The sequence below is a fragment of the Echinops telfairi genome, unplaced genomic scaffold, assembly GCF_000313985.2.
Source record: "Echinops telfairi isolate 266 unplaced genomic scaffold, ASM31398v2 ScPeMD7_7424;HRSCAF=8462, whole genome shotgun sequence".
Lineage (NCBI taxonomy): Eukaryota > Metazoa > Chordata > Mammalia > Afrosoricida > Tenrecidae > Echinops > Echinops telfairi.
This window is the reverse complement of record NW_022111324.1, coordinates 24,256,741-24,279,833: the sequence shown is the minus strand read 5'-3', so window position 1 is coordinate 24,279,833 and position 23,093 is coordinate 24,256,741. Positions and strand designations below refer to the sequence as shown.

Below are 23,093 nucleotides of genomic sequence, written 5' to 3'. Positions count from 1 at the left end.
TTTCGGTTGATCCAAAAGACAGCCCAGAGCTGTTCTCTGAACCAGAAGCTGACTTCAATCACATCGCCTGCATTCCCTGCAGACTCCCGAGGTCTCAGTCCCACCAGCTGCCTCTTTTGCGGCACTCCAGGTGCCCGCTCCACCTCTACCTGTGCCACAGGACAGCCAAGCTTATGGAAGAGGCTTCTAACCTGTCTCGGCGCTGCTCACAGACCCACCCCTCAGTCACCCAGAGATTCCCGCCCACCTCTGCGCTCCTCACAGACTCGCCAGCCAACCCTCCTACCCCCACCTAGGTTCCTGTCCTACCCCAATGCTCCAGGCATGCCAGGCAACCATCAAAAGTCCAGCAGGAGCTGGTGCAGCTGCGGCTTATGGACCCAAGCCTGCCAGGCTCTCATCCTGCAAAAACCCTTCTCCCTTCTCCCTGCGCAGACTCCCAGCCCTCTGTGTTCTGAACAGTGAACTGTGTGCTAACAGAAGTAGCTGGGCCCTCCTTCCCACCCCCCTTCCTGACGGAAGTGCCCCTAGCCAGGAACAGACCACCTAACCCCCATTCCATCCCCATCCCTGAACTATGTACCCCAGCAACCAGGTCAACACGTTCCTTCAGACTACAGAGTGCACAGCTGAAAACAGCCCCTACAGAGACCTGAAGGTGGCTGGAGCACAAAACAGAGGCCAAGGTGAGATGGAGACCTCAGCGGGACAAAGGTGAAACACGACCCCTCAAGGCAGTTGGCTATAGGCAGCCGGCTGAAACACCACCAACCACCCAAAGAGAGAGCCCAGGGCTCTGTGACTCCCAGGAAAATGGCACCTAGTTCCAATAAATTGACAAAAAAGCAGCAAGCTGCTTCCACTCACTCCATGCACAAGAATAAACAACGTGGATTTTGGACCTCAAAAGTTGGTTCTTTGAGGGATAAACAGAATCGACAGACCGCTGCAAAACCTAACCACAGAAAGGAAGGAACAAATTTCAATAGCATGGTCGAGGGATGAAAGAAGGGACATTATAATAAAATCAAAAGGATAATTATACAGTATTATGAAGGACTGTACTCCAATGAATTCAACAACTTGAAAGACATGGAAAAATTCTTGGAAAAACAATCCCTCCCTAGACTATCCTGGATAGACATCAAGAATCTCAACAGACCCATAGCAGTAGAAGAAATAGACAAGATTATCAAGGGATTACCAACAAAAAATCCCCTGCACCAGATGGCTTCACAAGATAATTCTACCAAGCATTCAGGGAAGAACTGTCATCAATCCTACACAAACTCTTCCAGAGCATAGAAAAAGATGGAAAACTCCCAAACTCCTTCTATGAAGCTAGTATAACTCTGATACTGAAATCGGGCAAGGATCCCACAAGACTCGAAAACTTACAGACCAATAACCCTAATGAACATCAATACAAAATTCCTTAACAAAATATTGGCCAATAGAATACAAAAGTTTATAAAACAAATAATTCACAGTGACCAAGTGGGATTAATACCAGGGATGCAGAGATGGTTCAACATATGAAAGACTATTAATATCATTCACCACATTGACATGAAAAATTATAAGAACCACATGATAATATCGGTAGATAATATCGATCGATAGATGTTGGATCGATAGATAGATCCAACACCAATTACTGTTTAAGACACTCAAGAAGATAGGAATGAAAGGAAAATTCCTCAATATTATACAAGCCATATATGAAAAACCAACAGCCAACCTGGTAGTCAATGGAGAAAAACAGTCCCACTGAAAAAGGGGACCAGACAAGGATGCCCCTTGTCCCACTCTTATTTAACATTTTTTTAGGGGTCACTGATGTTTATTTTGCAAACAAAAGCACTGGGGATGTTGTCTATTGACACCTCGGGATGACACTGGGGCACTTGCTGGGAAGCTTGAGAGAAGGGTGAGGAGTTGGGCTGTCACAGGATCACAAAGCGGAGGTTTCCAACATGTGTCCAGATGGTCTGGCTTGGCTGCAGGGACAGCTCTAATGAAGTGGAGAGAACGCCAACAGGTTGGGGGAGGGACTACCAGAGGTCTGCCTGCCCAGCTTATTTGGCGAGGGGATTTATGAACTGGCCAGCAAACTTGGCCTTGCTTCCCAGCTCTTCTTCAATTCTGAGGACCTGGTTGTACTTGGCCAGGTGCTCAGATTGGCACGGCGCACCAATCTTGATCTGTCCAGTGCAGAGTCCCACCACCAGGTCAGCAAGGAAAGTATCCTCGGTCTCCCCAGAACAATGAGACACCATGACGCCCCACCCATTGGGCTGGGCCAGCTTGCACGCCTGCAGAGACTCTGTCACGGAACCGATCTGGTTCACTTTGAGCAGGAGGCAGTTGCACGACTTCTCGCCCATGACTTTGGCGAGTCACTTCAGGTTGGTCACTGTGAGATTGTCCCCTACCACCTGGATCCCTGAACTAGCAGCAAACTTTGCCCAAGCGTCCCAGTCATCCTGGTCAAAGGGGTCTTCGATAGACACCACTGGGTAGTCCGTGTTGAAGGACTTGTACAGGTCTGCCAGTTGGTCAGGTGAGATGTACCTGCTGGGGTCATCAGGAGACTTGAAGTCTAGGTCGTATTTCCCAGATCTGAAGAACTCGGAGGCAGCTATGCCCATGCCAATCACCACCTTGTCGGTGTAACCAGCTTTCCCAATAGCATTCTTCAGCAGCTCCAGGGCTTCTTTGTTCTCCAAGATGTTGGAGGGCAAATCCGCCTTCATCCCCGACATTGGTGGTATCCTTGCCGTACTTCTTGATGACGTTCTCAGGTTGTGGTACACCTCAGCCCCAATGCGCATGGCCTCCTTGAAGTTGGCTGCTCCAATAGGGAGGTTCATGAATTCCTGCATGACCAGCTTGTTGCCATCGTGGGAGCTGCCATTGCTCACATTGAAAGCAGGAACTGGCAGGATAACTTTGGAATTGCCAGCCAAGTCAGCAATGTGACAGTATAGGGGGACTCCCTTCTCAACAGCTCCAGCCTTGTACGCAGCGAGGGACACGCCCACAATGACATTGCACCAAATTTTGATTTATTCTCAGTTCCATCCATCTCAATCATCAGCTTGTCGATCTTTTCCTGTTCCATAACATTCAGCTTCTTGCTAACCAGGGCAGGTGAAATTGTTTTATTGATGTTCTCAACAGCCTTTGAGACACCTCTGCCCAGATACCAGGTCTTATCATTGTCCCAGAGCTCCAGGGCCTCATAGATCCCAGTTGAGGCACCACTGGGCACAGCAGCTCTGAAGAGCCCTTTGGCAGTGTAAAGATTGACCTCAACGGTGGGATTTCCACAGGAGTCAAAGATCTCTCTGGCATGAATGTTGAGGATAGACATGATGGATTACTGGTCGCTGGTTCTCACCACCCAGGAAGGAAGTGGAGGAGGCTGCAGACCCCAAGACGGGTGTTGGGTCAGCAAAGTGCAGATACTGCGACTCTCCCTTATTTAACATTTTACTGGAGGTCTTAACTAACAGCATAAGGCAAAGAAAAGACATCAAAAGTACTCGCCTGGGGAAGGAAGAGGTAAAACTATCATAATTCACAGATGATATGATTTTATATATGGAAAATCCCAAAAGCTCCACAAAGGGAGTACTGGAAGCAATAGAGGCTTATAACAGAGTGACAGGATACAAGATCAACAAACGGAAGTTTATCGGACTTCTATACACATTGAACAAGACCACAGAAGAGGGGATCGAAAAAAGAGGTACCAGTCACAATAGCCAAGCACAAATTGAAATATCTAGGGATATACCTGACTATAAAAATAAAGGATTTGTAGGAGGAAAACTACAGAACACTATTAAAAGAAACTCAGAGTGACCTCAACCAATGGAAGAATATCCCATGCTCGAGGATCGGAAGATTTAATATAGTAAAGATGTCAGTTCTGCCCAAGGCACTATGTACGTTTAATGCAATCATGATATGAATATCATCATTTTTCTTCAAAGAATGGAAAAACTGATTACCAACTTCATATGGCAAGAGAAGAAGTCCAGAATTAGCAGAGAACTCCTCAAGAAGAAGGACAGAGTGGGAGGGCTTGTTCAACTGACTTTAGCATATATTATACAGCCACAGAGGTCAAACCTGCATGGTATTAGTATAATGACCAATACTCAGATCAATGGAAAAGAATTGAAAAACCCAGAAATAAAATCATCAGCATACAGACAGTTGATCTTTGATAAAGGTCAAAAAAATATCAAATAGGAAGCAGATGCTCTCTTCAACAAGTGGTGGGTGCTGGAAAAAGGGATATCTACCTGCAGAAAAATGAAACATGATCCTTACCTCACTCCATGCAGAAGAATAAACTCAAGGTGATTTCTGATCTCAAGGTAAAACTCCAAACTATATCAAACATTGATAACTACGGTCATCAATGAAGGACCAAACCTGAGAACTTTGGTGCAGGGAATACATAGGCTATCCAGAATAAGGAAGGACACAAATACAGATGAGTCACAAATAGGAAAGTGGGATATACTGAAGATAAAACACCTGTGTACACCAAAATAACTCACCAAGAGAGTAATAAAAAAAAGCCTAAGAACTGGGAAAGCATCTTTAGCAACGACACATCTGACAAAGGCTTTAGTACTAAAATCTACAATATTCTGCTAGTTTCCCAAAAGAAAAAAACTAATTCCCCTCTGATGAGGTGGGCAAATGACCTAACCTGAAGTTCCACAAGGGCAGAAATCCGAATGGCCAATAAACGGATGAGAAAATGTTCCTGATCATTAGGCATAAGAGAAATGCAAATTAAAGCAACTATGAGATCCAACTTAACATCCTCAAAGATAGCCCAATACAAACAATCAGAAGGCAACAAGTGTTGGAGGGACTGTGGTGAGATAAGAACTCTCATCCACTGCTGGTGGACCTGCAGATATGTACAGTCACTATAGAAATTGATTTGGCGGTACCTAAAACAGATGGAAATTGAGCTACCATATGACCCAGAAATCCCCTCTACTGGGCATATACCCAGAAGAGGCAAAAAACAAACCATGGCCAGACATCTGTGCTCCAATATTCATCACAGCACAGTTCACAATTGCAAGGAGTTGGAAACAACCCAAATTTCCATCAACAGACAAATAGATTGAAAACTGTGGTACATCCAGGGAACCAATAGAGAGGTCTGTGGGGCCAGCCCCAATCCCAATTATGTGGAACCCCCCCCTCCCCTCAGAAGAATGTATGTCAGAGGACAGCACTGGAGCTACAGCTTGGGGAGAGTAGCATGTTGGATTAGAGCACACAGGAGAAACACAAAGGGATGAAGAGGGAGGAGAGGACATCCTGGCCCACCAAGGCCCAAAGATGATCCTGCCTGGAGCAGACAACGCATGGGGAGGACCCTAGGACTGGCCCCACCACAGGACATGGCATCCCTCACTGAACCATGATGCTGCGGGCGACAGCACTGGAGATAAAGTGCGGGAATGGTGCATGGTCTGGTCCCATCACACTGGGGCGAGGCACTGAGGGCATGCATCAGGACATTTAGGATTTTATATATATGGATAGATATATACAGCAAAAGGGAATATAATAGCTAATCAGTCCACACATCAGTACAGAGGGCTCAGTTCAACTCACTTCTGTGAAACAGTTAATATACTGGAAGTCCTTCGACTCATGAGGCTGCTCTGTCCAAGGTCAAGGGAACAGACAGCTGAGTCTTCCGTAGTGCAATGCAGGCAGTCGGCCACAGGCAGCAAACAGCAGGGTGGGTCACCAACAGTCAAGCACATGATAGGATCTGACAGTCCCAGCTCAAGCAATGTATACACCAGCAGTGTGGTGAAGCAGGTCTTGAAGGAACCTCAGTCTCTAGAGAGAGACAGGTGGGGCTTGCCGAGTCATTTATCTCTGCCCTCCAATCAAACTGCGACCTTATTAATCCCACATGTTCCTATTGGCCAGGTTAGCACAATAAACCTACCTATCACAGACACCTTGAAAGTAGGGGAGTAAGTGGGGGAGGGGGATCTGATCAGAAGTGTGGATCTATACCACCACCACCACCCCCATGAGGGGGACATATAATAGAAATGTGCATGAAGAGAGACAATGAACAGTGTAAGATACGAAATAACAATAATATGTAATTGATCAAGGATTCACTAGGGTGAGAGGGTGGGGAAGGGAAAGAAAAAAGAAGAGCTGATACCAAGGGCTCAAGTAGAAAGAAAATGCTTTGGAAATGATGATGGTAACATATGCACAAGGGTGCTTAATACAATTGAATTATAGATTATTAAAAGATCCGTAAGAGCCCCCAATAAAATAATAATGATAATAAAGTAAAGATGTCTCTTTGAGAACTAACCCATCCCAAAACCCACAATGAATGGATTCTGATGAATTGCAACCATATTTTAGGGTTTCTGAGATTGTAATCTTTATAGGAGCAGTGAAATTATAAACTAATAACACAATGATAATGGCCTTTATATATAATATTTTCACTGGAAATCATCCTTTTTTTCATACTTTAAAAAAACTATAATTTACTATTTATTTAATCATTTTATTGGGGACTTGCACAGCTCTTATCACAATCCATACATACATCCAAGCACATTTATACATTTGTTGCCATCATCATTTTCAAAACATTTTCTTTCTACTTGAGCCCTTGGTATCAGTTCCTCATTTTTCCCCTCCCTCCTTCATGAACTCATGATAATTTTTAAATGATTTGTTTTCATGTCTTACACTGACCGATGTCTCCCTTCACCCACTTTTCTGTTGTCCATCCCCAGGGAGGGATTATAGATAGATCATTTTGATTGGTTCCTCCTTTTCCCCCAACCTTCCCCTTTCTCTCCTGATATTGCTACTCTCATTATTGATCCTGAAGGGGTTATCTGTCCTGGATTCCCTGTGTTTTCAACTCTTATCTGTACCTGTGTACATGCTCTGGTTTAGCCTGATTTTTAAGGCAGAATTTGGGTCATGTTAGTTGGGGGTGGGGGAGCATTAAAGAACTAGGGGAAAGTTGTATGTTTCATCATTTCATACTGTTTAAGGTACTTTCTGGTATCCTTTCATTTCGGCTTCAACCTGCAGGAGTCTCATGACCATTTCTTGTATGGCAGATCTAGCAGTAAATTTCCTCAGTTCCTATTTCTCTGGAAATATGCTAATTTTCCCTCATTTTTGAAAGACAATTTTCCAGATATGGAACTTTTGGTTGACAATTTTGTTTCTTTCATTCAGCTCTTTAAATATATCATTCCACGACTTTCTGGCTGCAATGTTTTCTCCCTCGTGGCTGTTCTTCTTATTGGAGATCCATGCTCTGGGATGAGCTCCTTCCCTCTGGCTGCTTTCAAAGTTTTCTCTCTGGTTTTTGATAATTTGATTGTGATGTGCTTTAGTGTGGTTCTCTTTGACTTCATACTACTTGGATTTCTCTGAACTTCTTTGAAGTGTAGATTCCTGTTTTGTTTGTATAACTTGGAAGTTTTAGCCATTATTTCTTCAGCTATTTTCTTCCCTTTCCCTTATCTCATTCTGGGACATTCACAATGTATGTCCGTCTGCTGGGTGAGGCTCCCCAGATCTCGTAGGTTCTTGACATTTTTTCTTTCTCTTTTATTATTGCTGTTGTTCCTGAGTCAGTAATATCAATTTCCCTATCTCCAGTTCACTGATTCTGCCTTCTGTCCACTCAAATCTACTGGTAAACTCCCTAGCAAATTTTAGATTTCACTTTTGATAATTTCTAGCCCTTCTTGATACTTTCATTTTGTTCCTTTAGTTATTTGTCCATGTATCTCTTTAGCTTTCTGAATATTTTAAGCTCATTCCTTTGAAGTCTTAACCTAGTAAATCCTATGTCTGGGTTTTCTCAGGAATTGTTTGCATCATTTTGTTACTTTGAATGGTTATACATGCTTGTTTTTCTGTGTACTTTGTTTTTGTTAAAAATGGAATTAGAATATTATAAGAGCAGATCCTTCCTCTTCCCAGAGCTTGACTTTTTTTTTTAATGATGAAGGCTATGGTAGTCAATAGACTTAGTGCTTTTCCCACACTATCTTGCAAGGGTTCCATTCCATCTCGTGTGTGGTCCCTAAAGTCTCTGGTCCTTTAATTGTGTTTGGTTAGAGTTTTGACAGAGATTACCTTGAATGTCAAAAGCCAAACAAAAATCACCGGAACAAATGGACAACAGCAAAAATAATCTCACCCTGTCTTTGCAGATGGTCCCCGTGCCGAGACACTCCTTCAACACACAGTTGCGCTGATACTGAGCACAGAGACCAACCCAAGGGGGCAGGCTGGTTTCCTCAGGTCTTTTCCACAGGGTGCTCACTCTGGGCATACATGTGGCTTTCTCACGTCCACTCACAAACATGAGGGTTTTTGAATGCCCTTAGTTTTCAAACTAGTTCTCACCTTTACCTTTTCTCTTTTAAGCAGTCTAATGTATGTCTGTCTCAATTGTACTCTTTGTACCGAGGTGGCTACAAAATTATCTACCTTGCAATCTTTTCAAGCAATGCTTGCCATTCTTCTGCCCTGAGAAGAATTTTAAGACAGGCAAAACAGAGACAAGGTCTTGTATCAATCGTTCAGCTATTCCTCAGAGCCAAAAATGTTCTACAGGAGAGACTGAAAACTGTGAGAAAACGCTCTGATCTCCTTTCAGAAGCAGAATCAGGGTCTTCCAAGCCACCTGATGAAGAGGCCAGTGCATGGCCCAGATAATCTTTAAAAGCCATAAAGCTTTCTTACCATTTGAACTGTCTTTTTCTTCGTTCCAAACCAAGAAAACTGAACTCACTGCCATGCAGTCAATTCTGACTCACAGTGACCCTGTAGGACATGGCATCGGAGCTGTAACTGTGGGTATTGGAGACTAACTCTTTAAAGAGAGTAGAAAGTCCGATCTTCCTCCTGCCAAGCAGCTGGTGATTTCTGGCTACTGTTCTTGTAATTTACAACAGTGGTCCAGCCCATTTCTGCCTGGTTCTAGCTGTATCTGTGAATGTAGGAAAGCACAGAGCTGGCTCCTCCGCCCTTGGCTCAGCAGGCCTCTCTTCAGCGATACTGCGCATTTTAAATCTCCCTAGTAGTAGAATACCAAATGTTGTCATCAATTCTCAGCATGTTTTGAATCTCCATTTGTTCATTCCATCTGTGGATACTGATTAAGGGCCTACTCTGCTCACTGTTAGAGGAGTGAGGTTTCAGCAATAATCAAGGCCCTGCCCTCTGGGAGTTTACAAGCAACGAGGGAGAGAAGACACATGTGCAAATAAATGAGTAATTAAATATCCAATAAAGATGCTATAAAGGCAACAAAAGTGGGTGATGAGATTGGGAGAGGGGTTGTGTTAGTCTGAGTAGACTAGAGAAAAAAATCCATGGACACACACATGTGTATAAGAAAGAGATTTATGTACAAGAGTAATTGAACATTGAGAAAACATCCCAGCCCAGTCCAGATCAAGTCCATAAGTCCGATATTAGCCCATATTTCCAATATCAACCTATAAAGTCCTCTTTAGACTCACTAAACACATGCAATGAAGCCAAATGCAGGACGATCACAAGCCAATGGGTAGAAAGTCTTTAGATCCAGTTGCGTTGTAAGATCCTCAGCGCTGGCAGGGGTCTCTCTGTGCCTTCCCTGGCTTCTGAGGTCTGGTTGCGTCCATGTGGCTTGTCTTCTGCAATGTCTCCCAGGGAGTAGCAGAGAGAGAGAAGTGTCTCTCGCCTCCAAGGAGGAAGACCCAGATTTCCCAGAATTCTCAGGCGAAGGCCATGCCCAGAGAAGTCTCATTGGCTATCTTGATTGATAGTCTAGACTCCACCCCTACACTTTTAATCCTTAAATTGACACCAGATTAGGTGACTACCACAGGGGTGTACACTAAGACTTGAATAATGAGGAAAGAAAGAGCCGACTGTTTGAAGATCTGAGGGTGGGGGCTTCTTCCTGTGGAGGGGAAAGCAAGCACAGACGCCCTCATTTGGCCTGTGGGAGCAGCGGAGCAGGCCTCCAAAAACTAGATCTTGGGAATCAGTGGTCCCGGAGCCTGAGGTGAGCTCTGAGATGCAGACAGGTCCTGTTCCCAAAGAGCGCTTTAGTGAACAGGAGGGGATTTGGACTTTATCCCAGTGGTCATGGGACGTTACCTGAACATTTTAGTCAGGAGAGCACCTGAATAACCTTGACATTTAGAAAAGAACACTCTGACTGATGCACAGAAAACAGTTTGCAGAGAGCAAGCAGGGAAGCAGAGATGTCGGTGGTGAGAAGTGGAGCCCTTGCAGTGGGAGCTTCTCAGCCTGATGAACAGCCTCTCTGCTCCCCTTTCATTTCCCCAGGGCCATTCTTCAGAATTCAGGGTGGAAAATCTGTTACCTCCATGCTTTCCCTATGACACACCACTTACCATGCCACTTCCTAACTTCCACCTGTATCCCATTTACCACCCCAGTGAATCTTTGGAACTATGGAAGGCAGGAAAAATGTTACAGTTGTTTTCTGCCCCTCTAATGCCAAACTGAATAATCAATATAAACAATCGATAGACTTTAATTTGTGGAACTGAGCTAAAGCCTTCAGTCAGATGCAGTGGAAGATCTCTTAAAGTCTCCTGACTGGTGCACTGGGTTACTTGGTGCTGCACGTGTTTTCTAAAAAAAACATACCAATGACACCCAGGATCCGTTGACCACACACCAGTAGGCTGTCTCTATTTCACCCTCAAATTCCACTCCAACTGGTTGACATAGATGCTTACCAAGAGTCAGATTACTTTCCAGATATTTTTTTCTGTTATACTTGCTACTATAATTCTTTTTCTTTTGTAGATGAACTTGTTTGTCACTAAAGACTCCAAGTTAATTTCAATTTTACTTATAACTCATGGTTTACATAAATTTATGAAATATAAATATGAAAATTAAAATGGCCTCTCTGAACATAAATTTGAATGCTTTGGAACAGTTCGTAAAAGCATGCTGTTCAAAATACCAAAGAAAACAAACTGGTGTTGAGTTAGGGTGGGCGGGGCAATTTTTGTAAATTATCAAGGGTTCATGAGGGAGGGAGGGAGGGAGGGGGGAAAAATGGAAGAGCTGGTACCAAGGGCTCAAGTAGAAAGAAAATACTTTGAAAACGATGATGGCAACATATGTATAAATGTACTTGAGACAATGGATGATGTATGTATGGATTGTGATAAGAGTTTTACAAGCCCCCAATAAAATGATTTTTTTTAAAAACAGAAAAAAGTATAAAATTGCCCAGGAATAACATTGCTTTACAATAATTTAGAAATCACTTTGTTGCAGTCTTTAAAGTCTTGCTTCACTTTAAACTAACATTTAAATTCACAAAACAAAAATAAAATTCCGAAAGAAAACCCTGGAGTTGAGTTGGTTCCAACTCCTGTGAACCCATCTGTTACCAAGCAGAACTGTGTTCCATAGAGTGGTCTGGATTACAATTTTACAGCTGCAGTTCTCCAAGTCTTTCTTACACTGTGCTACAGAGTGGACACTCGAGGGATGCAAAAGGGTTTTTCCCCAGGTTGTCTGCTGCTTGCTAATGCACGGTGGGTTGTCAGCTGCTTAGAAATATTCTCCCAGAGGGCATCTAGAGCAATCAAACACTATTGTCTGTCGCACCGTAGGTGGAACCCACTCCCTGCTGATAAGGATAGTGGATTGTTTCCCTGAAGGAGAGCCCAGAGACAAGGTCAAGCCCACTCAAGGACCACCAAAGTTGGGCTGCCATCTTGAATCTAGGATCTGCCCATCTTGTCACATGTGTACCCCTAGCTCATCCCCTTCCTGTCACACATATGCCTATTGGACAATCCCTTCCTGTTACATATGTGGTTACCTGAAATCAGTGGGGTTTGCACGCCCCCAAAGTATTTATAAGCCTTGGTTAGAAATATATTCTCTATCTGCACAGACCTAGCTGCTAAGATCATTGCCATCCCAGAGGTGAGCATGCTACCATGAAATATGTCTGACTCCTTTATTATCTCTCCTATTATCTAAGAATTTATTATAATCTTTATATATTATAATCATACAATTGCGCCTACAGACCCTGTGGTTCTTAGAGGCTGGTTTACTCTGACAGGTTCAAATTACCAATGTTCATGTTAGTAGTCAATCACAAGCCAATTGTGCCATCCAGGCACCTTGTTCTACTTGAAGGCCAGTGGTAAACAAGCAGTCATCTAGCTCGGAAGCAACAAAGCTCACATGGAAGAAGCACACCAGCCTGTGTGATCGCAAGGTGTCGAAGGGATCAGGTATCAGGCATCAAGGAGCAAAAAATCAAATCATTGTGAATGAGGGGGAGTACAGATTAGGGATCCAAGAGATGAGCCAGTTAGGGTGCAGTGTAGCAACGATGAAACATACAACTTTCCTCTAGTTCCTAAATGCTTCCTTCCCCCCACCTCATATCATGATCCCAATTCTACCTTACAAATCCGGCTAGACCAGAGGATGTACACTGGTACAGATAGGAACTAGAAACACAGGGATTTCAGGACCAGTGGTGAGAGTGGCGATACCAGGAGGGTAGAGGGAAGGTGGGGTAGAAAGGGGGAATCCATTATAAGGATCTACATATAATCACCTCCATGGGGGATGGACAACAGAAAAGTGGGTGAAGGGAGTCGTTGGACAGTGTAAGATATGACAAAATAATAATAATTTATAAATTATCAAGGGTTCATGAGGGAGGGGGGGAGCGGGGACGAAGGGGGGGAAATGAGGAGCTGATACCAAAGGCTCAAGGAGAAAGCAAGTGTTTTGAGAATGATGATAGCAACAAATGTACAAATGTGCTTGACAATGGATGTATGTATGGATTGTGACAAGAGTTGTATGAGCCCCCAATTAAAAAAAGAAAGAAAGAAGCCCGGTGTTGTCTGCTCTCCTAAAGACAGACAGCCTTAGAGACACTGGAGAATTCTGCTCTGGTGGCAATAGGTTTGGATATTTAGATAACATTTTACGTATAGTTTATACAAGAAAGAACATATGGATCTCCAATTAGTGGAATGGCTTTGACTTTACATTAAAATTGGGCATATGAATGAATGAATATTAATATATTTTATTTAAAATCTGTTTCATCTCTCTATATATGAATATGTGTATATACCTGAACACACACACACCAGTTTATTATTGTAATTAATTGCTGTGACTGAAGAACTACTGATCCAGGGGTGTCATCTGCAAGAACTTGTATCATATGTACAAATAAAGGGAAAAGGTCTCTACTTTCTGGGACGAGCCTTATGTTTCACTATCAGGAACTCGTGAACACTGACAAGTCATTAAGAACTAAAACAAAGAATGGGAGCATTTGACACACCAACATCATTCATGGGGTTTCAGAAGGAGGTGCCCACTTGGCAGGTCTGAACTTACCGTTCTATTTCAGAAAAGAAATCTATATCATTGATCAAAAAGTTGATGATGATAGTCTTATGGCCAAACATACGGCGCTTCAAAATTGGTGTTTCCCCATTCTCAAAGTCTGAGCTCCGGACATTCGAGGGACTCATGCCGGGATGACTTGGTGCATTTCCTGATGAGACATCTGAGAGGTGAAGAGAAAAAAAATTAAACGGGTCTATCAACCCATGCATAAGCTCTAAGCCTTCAACTTGGGCATAACCGAGATGCATAGAATGAAACAAAATTGTGGCCTTTCCTTTGGAGTCGTTTGAAGCAGCCATACCCTACCACTGTGCTCAACTTCTTACTCAGACTTGATGGACTGGGAAAAGACAGTTGAAAATCTCTGTCCAGATGCTGGGACAATACTTTTTAAAAATCACTAACACTGAAAGATGTTCATCTGGCGCTTGTCTAATAGAAATAACCACATTATAGTAATGGACATCCTTAGCATTTCTGTAGAGACTGTAAAAGTAGAACATGCAGAAACGATCTTCAAAGTGGAGTGTGTGGTTCTGAAGATATTTATTTAACGTGTATTGGAGAAGTAATTCAGGAGCCTTGGTGGCATAGTGGTATTGGGCTGAGATCCACAAAGTTCACAATTTGAAACTACTGGCCAGCTGTAAGGGAGAAAGATGGGTCTTTCTGTACCTTTAAACAGTTACATTCCTGGAAACTCACCAGGGCAATTCTACTCTGTCTTATAGACTTGCTAAGAGTCGGCATCAATGGCAGTGAGTTTGGTTTGGGGGTTGGGAATGTAGGAACAATGGAGGAAAACAACACAAAGCTGAAACAGGGAGAGTAAAGAAGTTTTTTAAAGAAACAAATGGAAGGAAGAAATAAGAAAAGAAATATAAGTAAGAAAAGGAGAGCACATAAGGTCCTAGGTTTGGGTCATGTGTCAGGAATAAGGTGTTTACTTTAGGAAGTTTCTGGACTTGAGTATGTACAAAAAATCCATCCACAGGGATTCAGAGCTCAGAAGAGAATGGTTTGGGGCTGGACATGAAAGATTATAAAAATCATCTGACCTCCTTGACCTTCAAAAAAGAGAGAAGGAATCGCCATCACCATCAACAGTCCAAGATTGATTCCTTTGAAGTAGTGTTCTGACATGCAGTCATCCTCCCAGCTTCATAGTACGTCTGACAGCAACCATTCCTTCCACAGCACTCTCCTTCTCTGCTGCGTTTGATAAGTCATTACAATGGCCACGCAGACGTCACAGACCACACTCACGAATAGGGAGGTTAGGAAAGTAATAGGTTGCAATTCGGGATCAGAAACAACTCAGGATCCAGGTCTTCAATCAGGACAGTCTCTTCTAGCAGTGCCCACAAGCATGCCTCTCTCTGACCCTGAGATTTTTGCCCCCAAAGCCCCTCAGCCTCTGCTCTTCCTAACAAATGTTAAAGAGCTCTTTTCACACTTGTCAATACAGACCCAGAAGCATCCCACTCCTCCAGCAATTTCTGTGCAGAGATACTCAGTTTTTTCAATCTGTGGGTCAGGAAGTCCAACGCTCTGTCATCTGCTGGTTCCTTGGCTCTATGGCCACTGCTGCTATTATTTCTCTGCTGCTGCTTCACATCATCCCTCATCATCTCTGGCGTGTCACTATCTGTCTTCTGGATTGAAGAGGCTCTTAGTGCAGGGATCCTGGGTCCAAAAGATGCACTGAACTCCTGGATCTTCTGTCTTGGTTATTGAAATAGCTGAGGTTTATTGTGCCAACCTGGCTGACAAACACATGTGGGATCAATTGAAGGGCAGAGAAATAAATGACTCAGTGAGCCTCACCTTTATAGTTCTCAGGTATCTTGGTCTCTGGTGGTTGGATCAGGGTCAACTGCCTTAGCCAGTTCCATGCTTTAGCTTGCAAGGCTCACTTCCTGTGAGACATCATTGAAGAGAAACCACATGGACCTACCCTGGAGCCCTGGGTGCTGGAGCAGCCAGGTGCAGACCCCTGCCAGCACTAATGTACTGACATGCTCAATGACCCGGCTTTCCTCCTGCAGTCAGTGTTATTGCGTGTGTTTTGTGAGATTGAGGAGGATTTTGTAGATTGGTATTGGACATATGGGCTAATGTTGGACTTATGGGCTTGGACAGCACTGGATTGGGATGCTTTCTTAATGTACACTTACCCTTTATATAAAACTCTCTCTTCTAAATATGAGCTTCTGTGGATTTGTTTCCCTAGTTTACCCAGACTAACATAGTTGTCATGAGATTCCTCCCTTTTTACCTATGCAGTATCTCATTTGAAGTCCCATGGGATGGCAAAACTGATGAATCTTTACATTAGGGTTCCATATACTTATTTGCATAAGCACCTCACATTTGCATAGTCCAACCCAGTCATTAGAGATACAAGGACTGTAGTTAGTAGTGCCATATTAAGTAATTCTCTGCCTGTGGGAATTGCACTCGATCTGATTCCGCCACACTGAGGTAAAGCATTGGGGGAGTGCAGCGGAACAGCAAGGGAATGGAGCAACAAGGTCCCCAGGGAATGATGAAGGTGGACTTTGGGGCCATGGCGTGGTGCCCCAACGGACTGGACTGGAAAACACTCCTAAAGCCCAACCATCCTTGAACTGACTACAAGCTTTTCTTTCTTGTTGTGTTTTAATTTGTGAATGATGGGGGGAGTGCGGAGTGGAGATCCAAATCCCATGAGTAGGCCACTGGAGATCCCCTTGCAGAGGGGTCTCGGGGAGGAGATGAGCCAGTCAGGGTGCGATGTAACAATGATGAGAAATACAACTTTCCTCTAGTTCCTAAATGTTTCCTCCTTGCTCCCACTACCATGACTCGAATTCGACCTTGCAAGTCTGGCTAGACCAGAGGATGTACCCTGGTACAGATAGAAACTGAAAATACAGGGAATCCAGGGCGGATGAGCCCTACAGGACCAGTGGTGTGAGTGGCGAAAAAGGGAGGGTAAAGGGAGAATGGGTAGGAAAGAGGGAACCGATTACAAGGAACTGTGTGTGACCTCCTCCCTGGGGGACAGACAACCGAAAAGTGGGTGAAGGGAGACGTCGGACAGGGCAAGATATGACAAAATACCCATTTATAAACTATCAAGGGCTCATGAGGGAGAGGGGAGTGGGGAGGGAAGGGAAAAATGAGGACCTAATGTCAGGGGGTTTAAATGGAGAGAAAATGTTTTGAGAATGATGTACAAATGCGCTTTACACAATTGATGTGTGTATGGATTGCGATAACAGTTGTATGAGCCCCTAATAAAATGTTAAAAAAAAAAAGAAAGAGAAGGAGAAATATGGAAACACTTAGTCCAGTGGACTAATGGACCACGCGAACATTAATCTCCACAACCCTGATACCAGAATTAGATGGTGTCTGACTACCACTAATTACTACTCCTAAAGCGATGGCATTAGAAGTTCTTGCATGGAATGGGAGAAAAATTTGAAACTCAAAATCATTAAAAATATCAGGCTTACTGGTAATAGACCAGTAGAGCTCCCAAGACTAGGACCCTTAGTAACCTTTCAGATCTAGAAATGAACTCAATTCTCAGTGAAACAATATATAGGCCTAATAGGGGAAAATGTATATACTGCACAGTTCCCAGAATGAGGACAAGATACTCTGGCAAGAGCCAGACCAAACTCAATGATGCATACATCATCAAAAAATAAAAAAGATGCAGATAGCACCTGTGCTGAAAGACATCCCCCCCCCACATGCCTTTATGACTCACACAGGGATGGAGGAAGAAAAAAGGGGGCAATGGGGAGCCAGGGCCCTAATCCATCCAAGGAGAGGGTATTGTTTCTGCCTCCTCATTCCTGGGCACCAAGGCTTGAGCGTGACTTTCCTCTCAGAGCAGCTCTGTTCACAGAGAGGACTGTAGGACTGGCCTCAGTTCAAGGCATGACGTCCTTCCCTAGATGAGAGCGCTACAGAGGACAGCACTGAAGATACAGTTCAGGGAGAGCGCTGGTCTGACCTGCCCGCATAGCAGCAAACGGAGAGGGGAGCACAGCAGACTAGCAATGGGAGCAAAGCCATAAAGTCCCCGAGGCATTCTGATTGTGGACTTCTGACTCGGGGGGCAGGGGTTGGCACTTCATTTGAACTGGTTTGGGGATATGCCTGATTGGACTACGATGGAAGTCTAAAGGTGTAACAGGATGGTGGGGGGCCTAGACTGCTCCATCCCCGACTGCAGAAAGAGCAATGGGGTACTGTAGGGGGCGCACCCCCTCAGTCACGAATGCTGAGGGCTGTTAAGTAAGTGCGTCCTGGGAGATGGATCCCTGAAAGAAAAGGGGATTGGACTGATGGATTTTAACAGGGATGGCTTGCTATTTAACAGAGATACTCATCTACTCTGGGTCAGGATAACAGTTAGATTAGAACTATTTGTATGGTCTTTTTGGGGGGGAGAGAGAAGAGGAGAGTGTCTTTCTATATAAGATAGGCAGGATAAGCAATCCCAAGAGACAGCAAAGGTACTGACAGTTGGGGGTGGCGGGTGGTGGGGAGGGGAGTGGTGAGCCAATAACACAACAGGGACAGGGGGATAGCAAGGGATCTAAAATTGATGGTGAGGAAGGTGTAGTGTTCCTGGTTGTGTTTGATCAATTGAAAGGTATCCAAGAGGAATTACTGAGAGGTGAATGATGGGTAAACATGATAGTGGGTCAGGAGGAAAGAAAAAAAAAAGAGGAAAGAAGAAAGCAAAAATTATACATATATGTGTATAAATACAGATATGCATATGTGTAAATATATAAAGATAGGTGTATTTGTATATGTATATATGTAAATAGAAAAAGGAAGCATATGGACTTTGGGCCTCTACTTAAATCTTACCTTAGTATAAGAATGGCTTGTTCTAATAATGTGGCACTGTATGATACTGATGCTCCAGACGGGATTGCTGAAGACAAAATGGGTACACAAGCAAATGTGGCAAAGAAAGCTGGTGGTGCCCAGCTTTCAAAAGATACAGTTCCTGAGGTCTTAACGGCTTGGAGTCAAACAAGTGACCATCTAGCAGGGAAGCAACAAAGCCCACATGGAAGAAGCACACCAGCCTGTGTGATCATGAGGTGTCGATAGGAATAGGTATCAGGAGTTCAAAAACAAGCAATCAAATTGATGTGAAGGAGCTTGGACAAAGTGAAGACCCCTAACCCATCTGTAAGATAATTGAACAGTCCCACACAGAATGGATGATATATCCAGGGTGCAGAATAGCACTGATGAAACACATAACTATCTCTGATTCTTTAGTATTTCCCCTCACTATTGTGGTTTCAGTTTTACCCATTTATCTTGTTGGATCTGTTTATGTTCATTTGTATAATTGGGATCATTCAATGCATGAAAGCCAGGATGGATGGCACTTCGGAAACAGTGATGGTAATTACTGGAGGGTACGGGAAGAGGGGAGGAAGGGAGTTGATAGCAGTGATGACGGTATAACCCCACTCAAGGGGAATGAAAAACAGAATTGTAGGTGAACAGATACATTAGATGGTGTAAGATATGGCAACAACAACAACAACAATAATAGTATAGAATAATAAGAGTTCTTGTGGGGTAAGGTGGGGGAGGGAGGGGATAAATGGGATCTGATATCAAAGAGTTCAAGAAGAAAGAAAATGTTTTGAAACTGATGGTGGCAGTGATTATACAATTATGCTTGATCTAAATGAATAATGAATTGTTATAATATCTGTAAGAGATCCCAATAAAATGATTAATTAAAAAATAAATACTTAACATACATAAGAACAACAATAGATAAGCCTATAAAAGGAAAAATAACACTAGTGTGGTAGGCACACCTTAGAATAATCGATCTTTGAGATCAAAAGGTATAATTTACCTATGGAAAAAGTCCCAGGGGATTTGGAAAGAAGGAGGAATGGAAACAGGAAAGAATAGGGAAGAAATGGGATGTGATGCTACGTTGTGGGGATTGCAATCAATTATATGAGACAAAATGTGTGTGCGTTATTGAAAGGAAACTGATGTATCTTCACGCTGTTCACAATAAAAAGTTAAAGCAAACAATAAGGTCAGAATCCTGAGGACCCTTAAGTCATTGACAATTTTTGTAGAGTGGCAGCAAATATTTTGAGGATTGACAAAAAGTGACTTTTTTCTAACCAAACCAGTTGCCTGGGAGTCGATTCCAAATCATGGCCACCAGTATGTATCAGAGTAGAACTGTGCTCTGTAGGATTTTACAATTTCATTTTAATGGATTTTTACTGTGAAATAGTTGGGGGGAGGTTTACATTTCAGAGCATTAACTTTCATTCCAATAGTTCAAGCCATTCATCATCTGACCCTTGCATCTTACCCCCACCCCAAATTTCTCTTTTCCCTCTAAGGACTTCCATCCTCCTTCTTACCCAAGTCAGCCTTTATACCTGCTAACCTTCTTCTAGTCCACTGCTTCATCCCTCACCTTTCCCCTCCCTGCTTTGGGAAATTCCAAAGTCTATTCACCTTGAATGCTGTTTTTGTCTTGTCTTTTTTTAATCCCTATAATAGTGGTCTCGTACAACATCTGTCCTTCTGTGATTGACAACTTCATTCAGCATAATGTTCTCCAGGTCCTTCCATGTTATGAGGTGCTTAGTGGTTTCATTATTGTTTTTTCAGCATTCTATGCATGTACCAGAGTTTCTTTATCCATTCTTATACTGATGGGCATTTGGGCTGTTTCTTGCTAAACGGTACTGCAATGAACATGGGTGTGCATATGTCTGTCTGTGTTATGGCTCTTACTTCTTTAGGAAATGTAGCCAGAAAAGGTGTGGCTCGATCATTACACAGGGTTCTCATTGGCTGTTTTTTCAGAAGCAGATTGCCAAGCCTTGGTTTTGAGAAATATCTGGGTGAACTAGAACTCCCAACCCTTCAGTTAGCAGTCTAGTGCATAAACTGTTGACATGACCCAGGGACTCCTTATGAAGTGCGTGGCTGAACTGAAAGGTTGAAGGTATGAGTCTATCCAGTGGTGTCTCAAAAGAAAACCCTACTGCTCTCTTAGAAATCAGCCGTTGAAAACTCTTGCAGGATAATTCTAGTCTGGCACACTTGGGTTGCAGGAGTTGAAATAGACCCAACAACAATTTTTATTTTTTAATTAAAATTTTAAGAATAAAATCATTTTAAAATTTAAAGACCAAATTAAACATAAGGAGAAAATTGGTAAAACTGAAGCTCTAAGAGTATTTTGTACTTAGGTAAGCAATCTTTCCACCTGGCTGGGTCCTTGAACAGAAAGTTTCAGCATCTCTCAGTAGGCCTGTGTTTGGCTTTGACCCCAGGATCTGGGATTCTTACTAATCTCAAGGTTATACAACCATGAAACCAAGCAATATGCTCTCCAAATTCTTACTCAGGCTAACTCTTGTCAATGAAATGTAGATGGTTAAGTGAGGGAAATAGTAAAGCAACTTCCCATGTGTCATCCAAGAACTGTAAATAATAAAATCCAAACTCAGAGGAGGAAACGGTATTCAAGCTGAAATTGCAACACCCAGTTTGCAGAAGGCTCCAGTGGCGGTGAAAGCCACACATCCATTTGCAGGGTCTCCTATGGGGACGAAGTCACCAGCGACTTGATTGTAGAAATGGCCTTACTACCAGATGGGGTAAAGTGGCAAGATGGACTATTGCCATTCAAGTTAGGTCAAAATGTGAAAAATTGTCCGTGAGCTCTCTCTTGAACCAATGCATAATTGCTCCCGTTTTTGGTATTTTCTTCTTTGTTACTGATTGAGGTTTTTCTTTGTTTCATTGTGTCATTGTTGAGTCATTTTTATTTTTGCATTCCTGTCTTGATTTTGTATGACTTTCTGTATAAGAAACTCAGAGTATGTAAGCCCAAAAAGACAGCAACTGGATCAACAGATTCAAAGGTACCAGACAGGGGAGCTGGCAGGAAATAGGGAGCTATCAACAACGTGTATAAGGAAGAAGAAATGTCCTGGAATTGACAGTAGTGATGGTTTCACAACTCTTATTCATGTGATGGAACTATTGAAATATATGGTCTGTGAATTGTATGTTGGTGAAATTGTTTAAAATAAACGAATTACTAAGTTTGTTGTTTTTTTTTTAAATTGTGAAGTGACTTACTTTCTTTGCTGTACAGTTCCATGTTGAGATACTCTTGGAATTCTTGGCGTGAAATGTTATCCAACATGAGTCTTCGGTATTTGCAAAAGCTCTTGACAAAGCCAATTATTCTTCTCCAACCCCTCTTCTGAAAGAGAGTTATGACACTCATTAATACAGCTGCTCTTCACGGGAGTCTACTGTGTTGCAGAATTTGACATTCATTACATTGATTATTCTCAACTATAAAGGAATGATTTCTAGAAGAAACTCAGGTCAAAGGCATTGTATAACTTGTCATGGACTGAGCAACTGGAGGAGGGAATAGACTGACTCCAGTCAGGCCTGGCTGGGGCCATTAACCATATTCCTTCATCCGCCATCTTTCACAGGTGAAGATTTGAGATTCAGTGATGGGCAGACAATGTGAGAGCTACAAACATAAAGAGATAAATGAGACTTGCACGAAGGGGTGCTGGCTCAGACAGACTTAGAAATATTGAAGAAGTGAGGAAATAAAGCTGTTTCTAGACATGTGAAAGAGAAACATAAAACTGCACACACATACAATGTTATGGGTAGAAATGTGTCCCCATAAAATATGTTATGCAAACCCTATGCCTAATCTTCACAACTGGACCAATAGGTAACAACATGGGAAATGGAGATAAGATTGAAGTTGTCAAGAGATCAGGAGATGCACTGCATTTCATAAATCTACCACATTAGTCCGGGTAGACTAGAGAAACAAATCCAGAGACATTCATATGTGTAAGAGAGAACTTTATATCAAAGAGCAATTGTACATTAACAAAACATCCCAGCTAGGTTCAGACTAGGTCCACAAGTCCGATAGTACCCCATAAGTCAATATTAGTCCATAAATTCCTCTTTAAACTCATGCAGCCATGCAACGATGCTGAATGCAGGAAGATCACAGGCTAGTGGGTGGAAAGTCTTGTGGATCCAGTGGTGGTGAAAGCACCTCAGTGCTGTCGTGGGTCTACGCGTGGCTCCTCCAGTTCCAGGGTTCTGGCTGAATTAGTGTGGCTCCATGTGGCTTGTAAGATGACAAAGCAGAGAGAGTCTCCTGCCTCCAGGGAGGAATACAGGAGTTCCCAGAAACCTCAGAAGAAAGCCATGCCCACAGGGAGGCCTTATTGGCTATGGCCTGATTAGAGGCTAGACTCCACCTCTTCACAAGTTGACAGGAGATTATGTAATTGCCACATCTACTGAACAAGACCTCTTTAGAGTGTTGAAAAGAAAGGATGTTACTTTGAGGACTAAGGTGCTGCTGACCCAAGTCATAGTATTTCAATAGCCTCATATGCATGTGAAAGTTAGACATTGTATAAGGAAGACCAAAGAAGAAGAAACGATGCATTTAAATTATGATGCTGGCTAAGAATACTGCAAGTACCATGGAGACCAAG

At 43.0% G+C, this 23,093-nt stretch overlaps 1 protein-coding gene and 1 pseudogene across 1 annotated transcript in view; both read right to left on the bottom strand.

The window, feature by feature from the left end:
* Nucleotides 1-2,078: 2,078 nt before the first annotated feature.
* Nucleotides 2,079-3,376, bottom strand: LOC101662769 (annotated as a pseudogene).
* Nucleotides 3,377-13,400: 10,024 nt separating this feature from the next.
* Nucleotides 13,401-23,093, bottom strand: part of RGSL1 (regulator of G protein signaling like 1) — a 79,643-nt gene continuing 69,950 nt past the window's right edge. Inside the window, exons 13-15 of the mRNA XM_030887776.1 lie at nt 21,679-21,805; nt 13,495-13,666; nt 13,401-13,407 (exon numbers count right to left, since the gene is read on the bottom strand). Coding sequence (XP_030743636.1) covers nt 13,401-13,407; nt 13,495-13,666; nt 21,679-21,805 — 306 coding nt within the window. The remainder of the gene's footprint in view (nt 13,408-13,494; nt 13,667-21,678; nt 21,806-23,093) is intronic.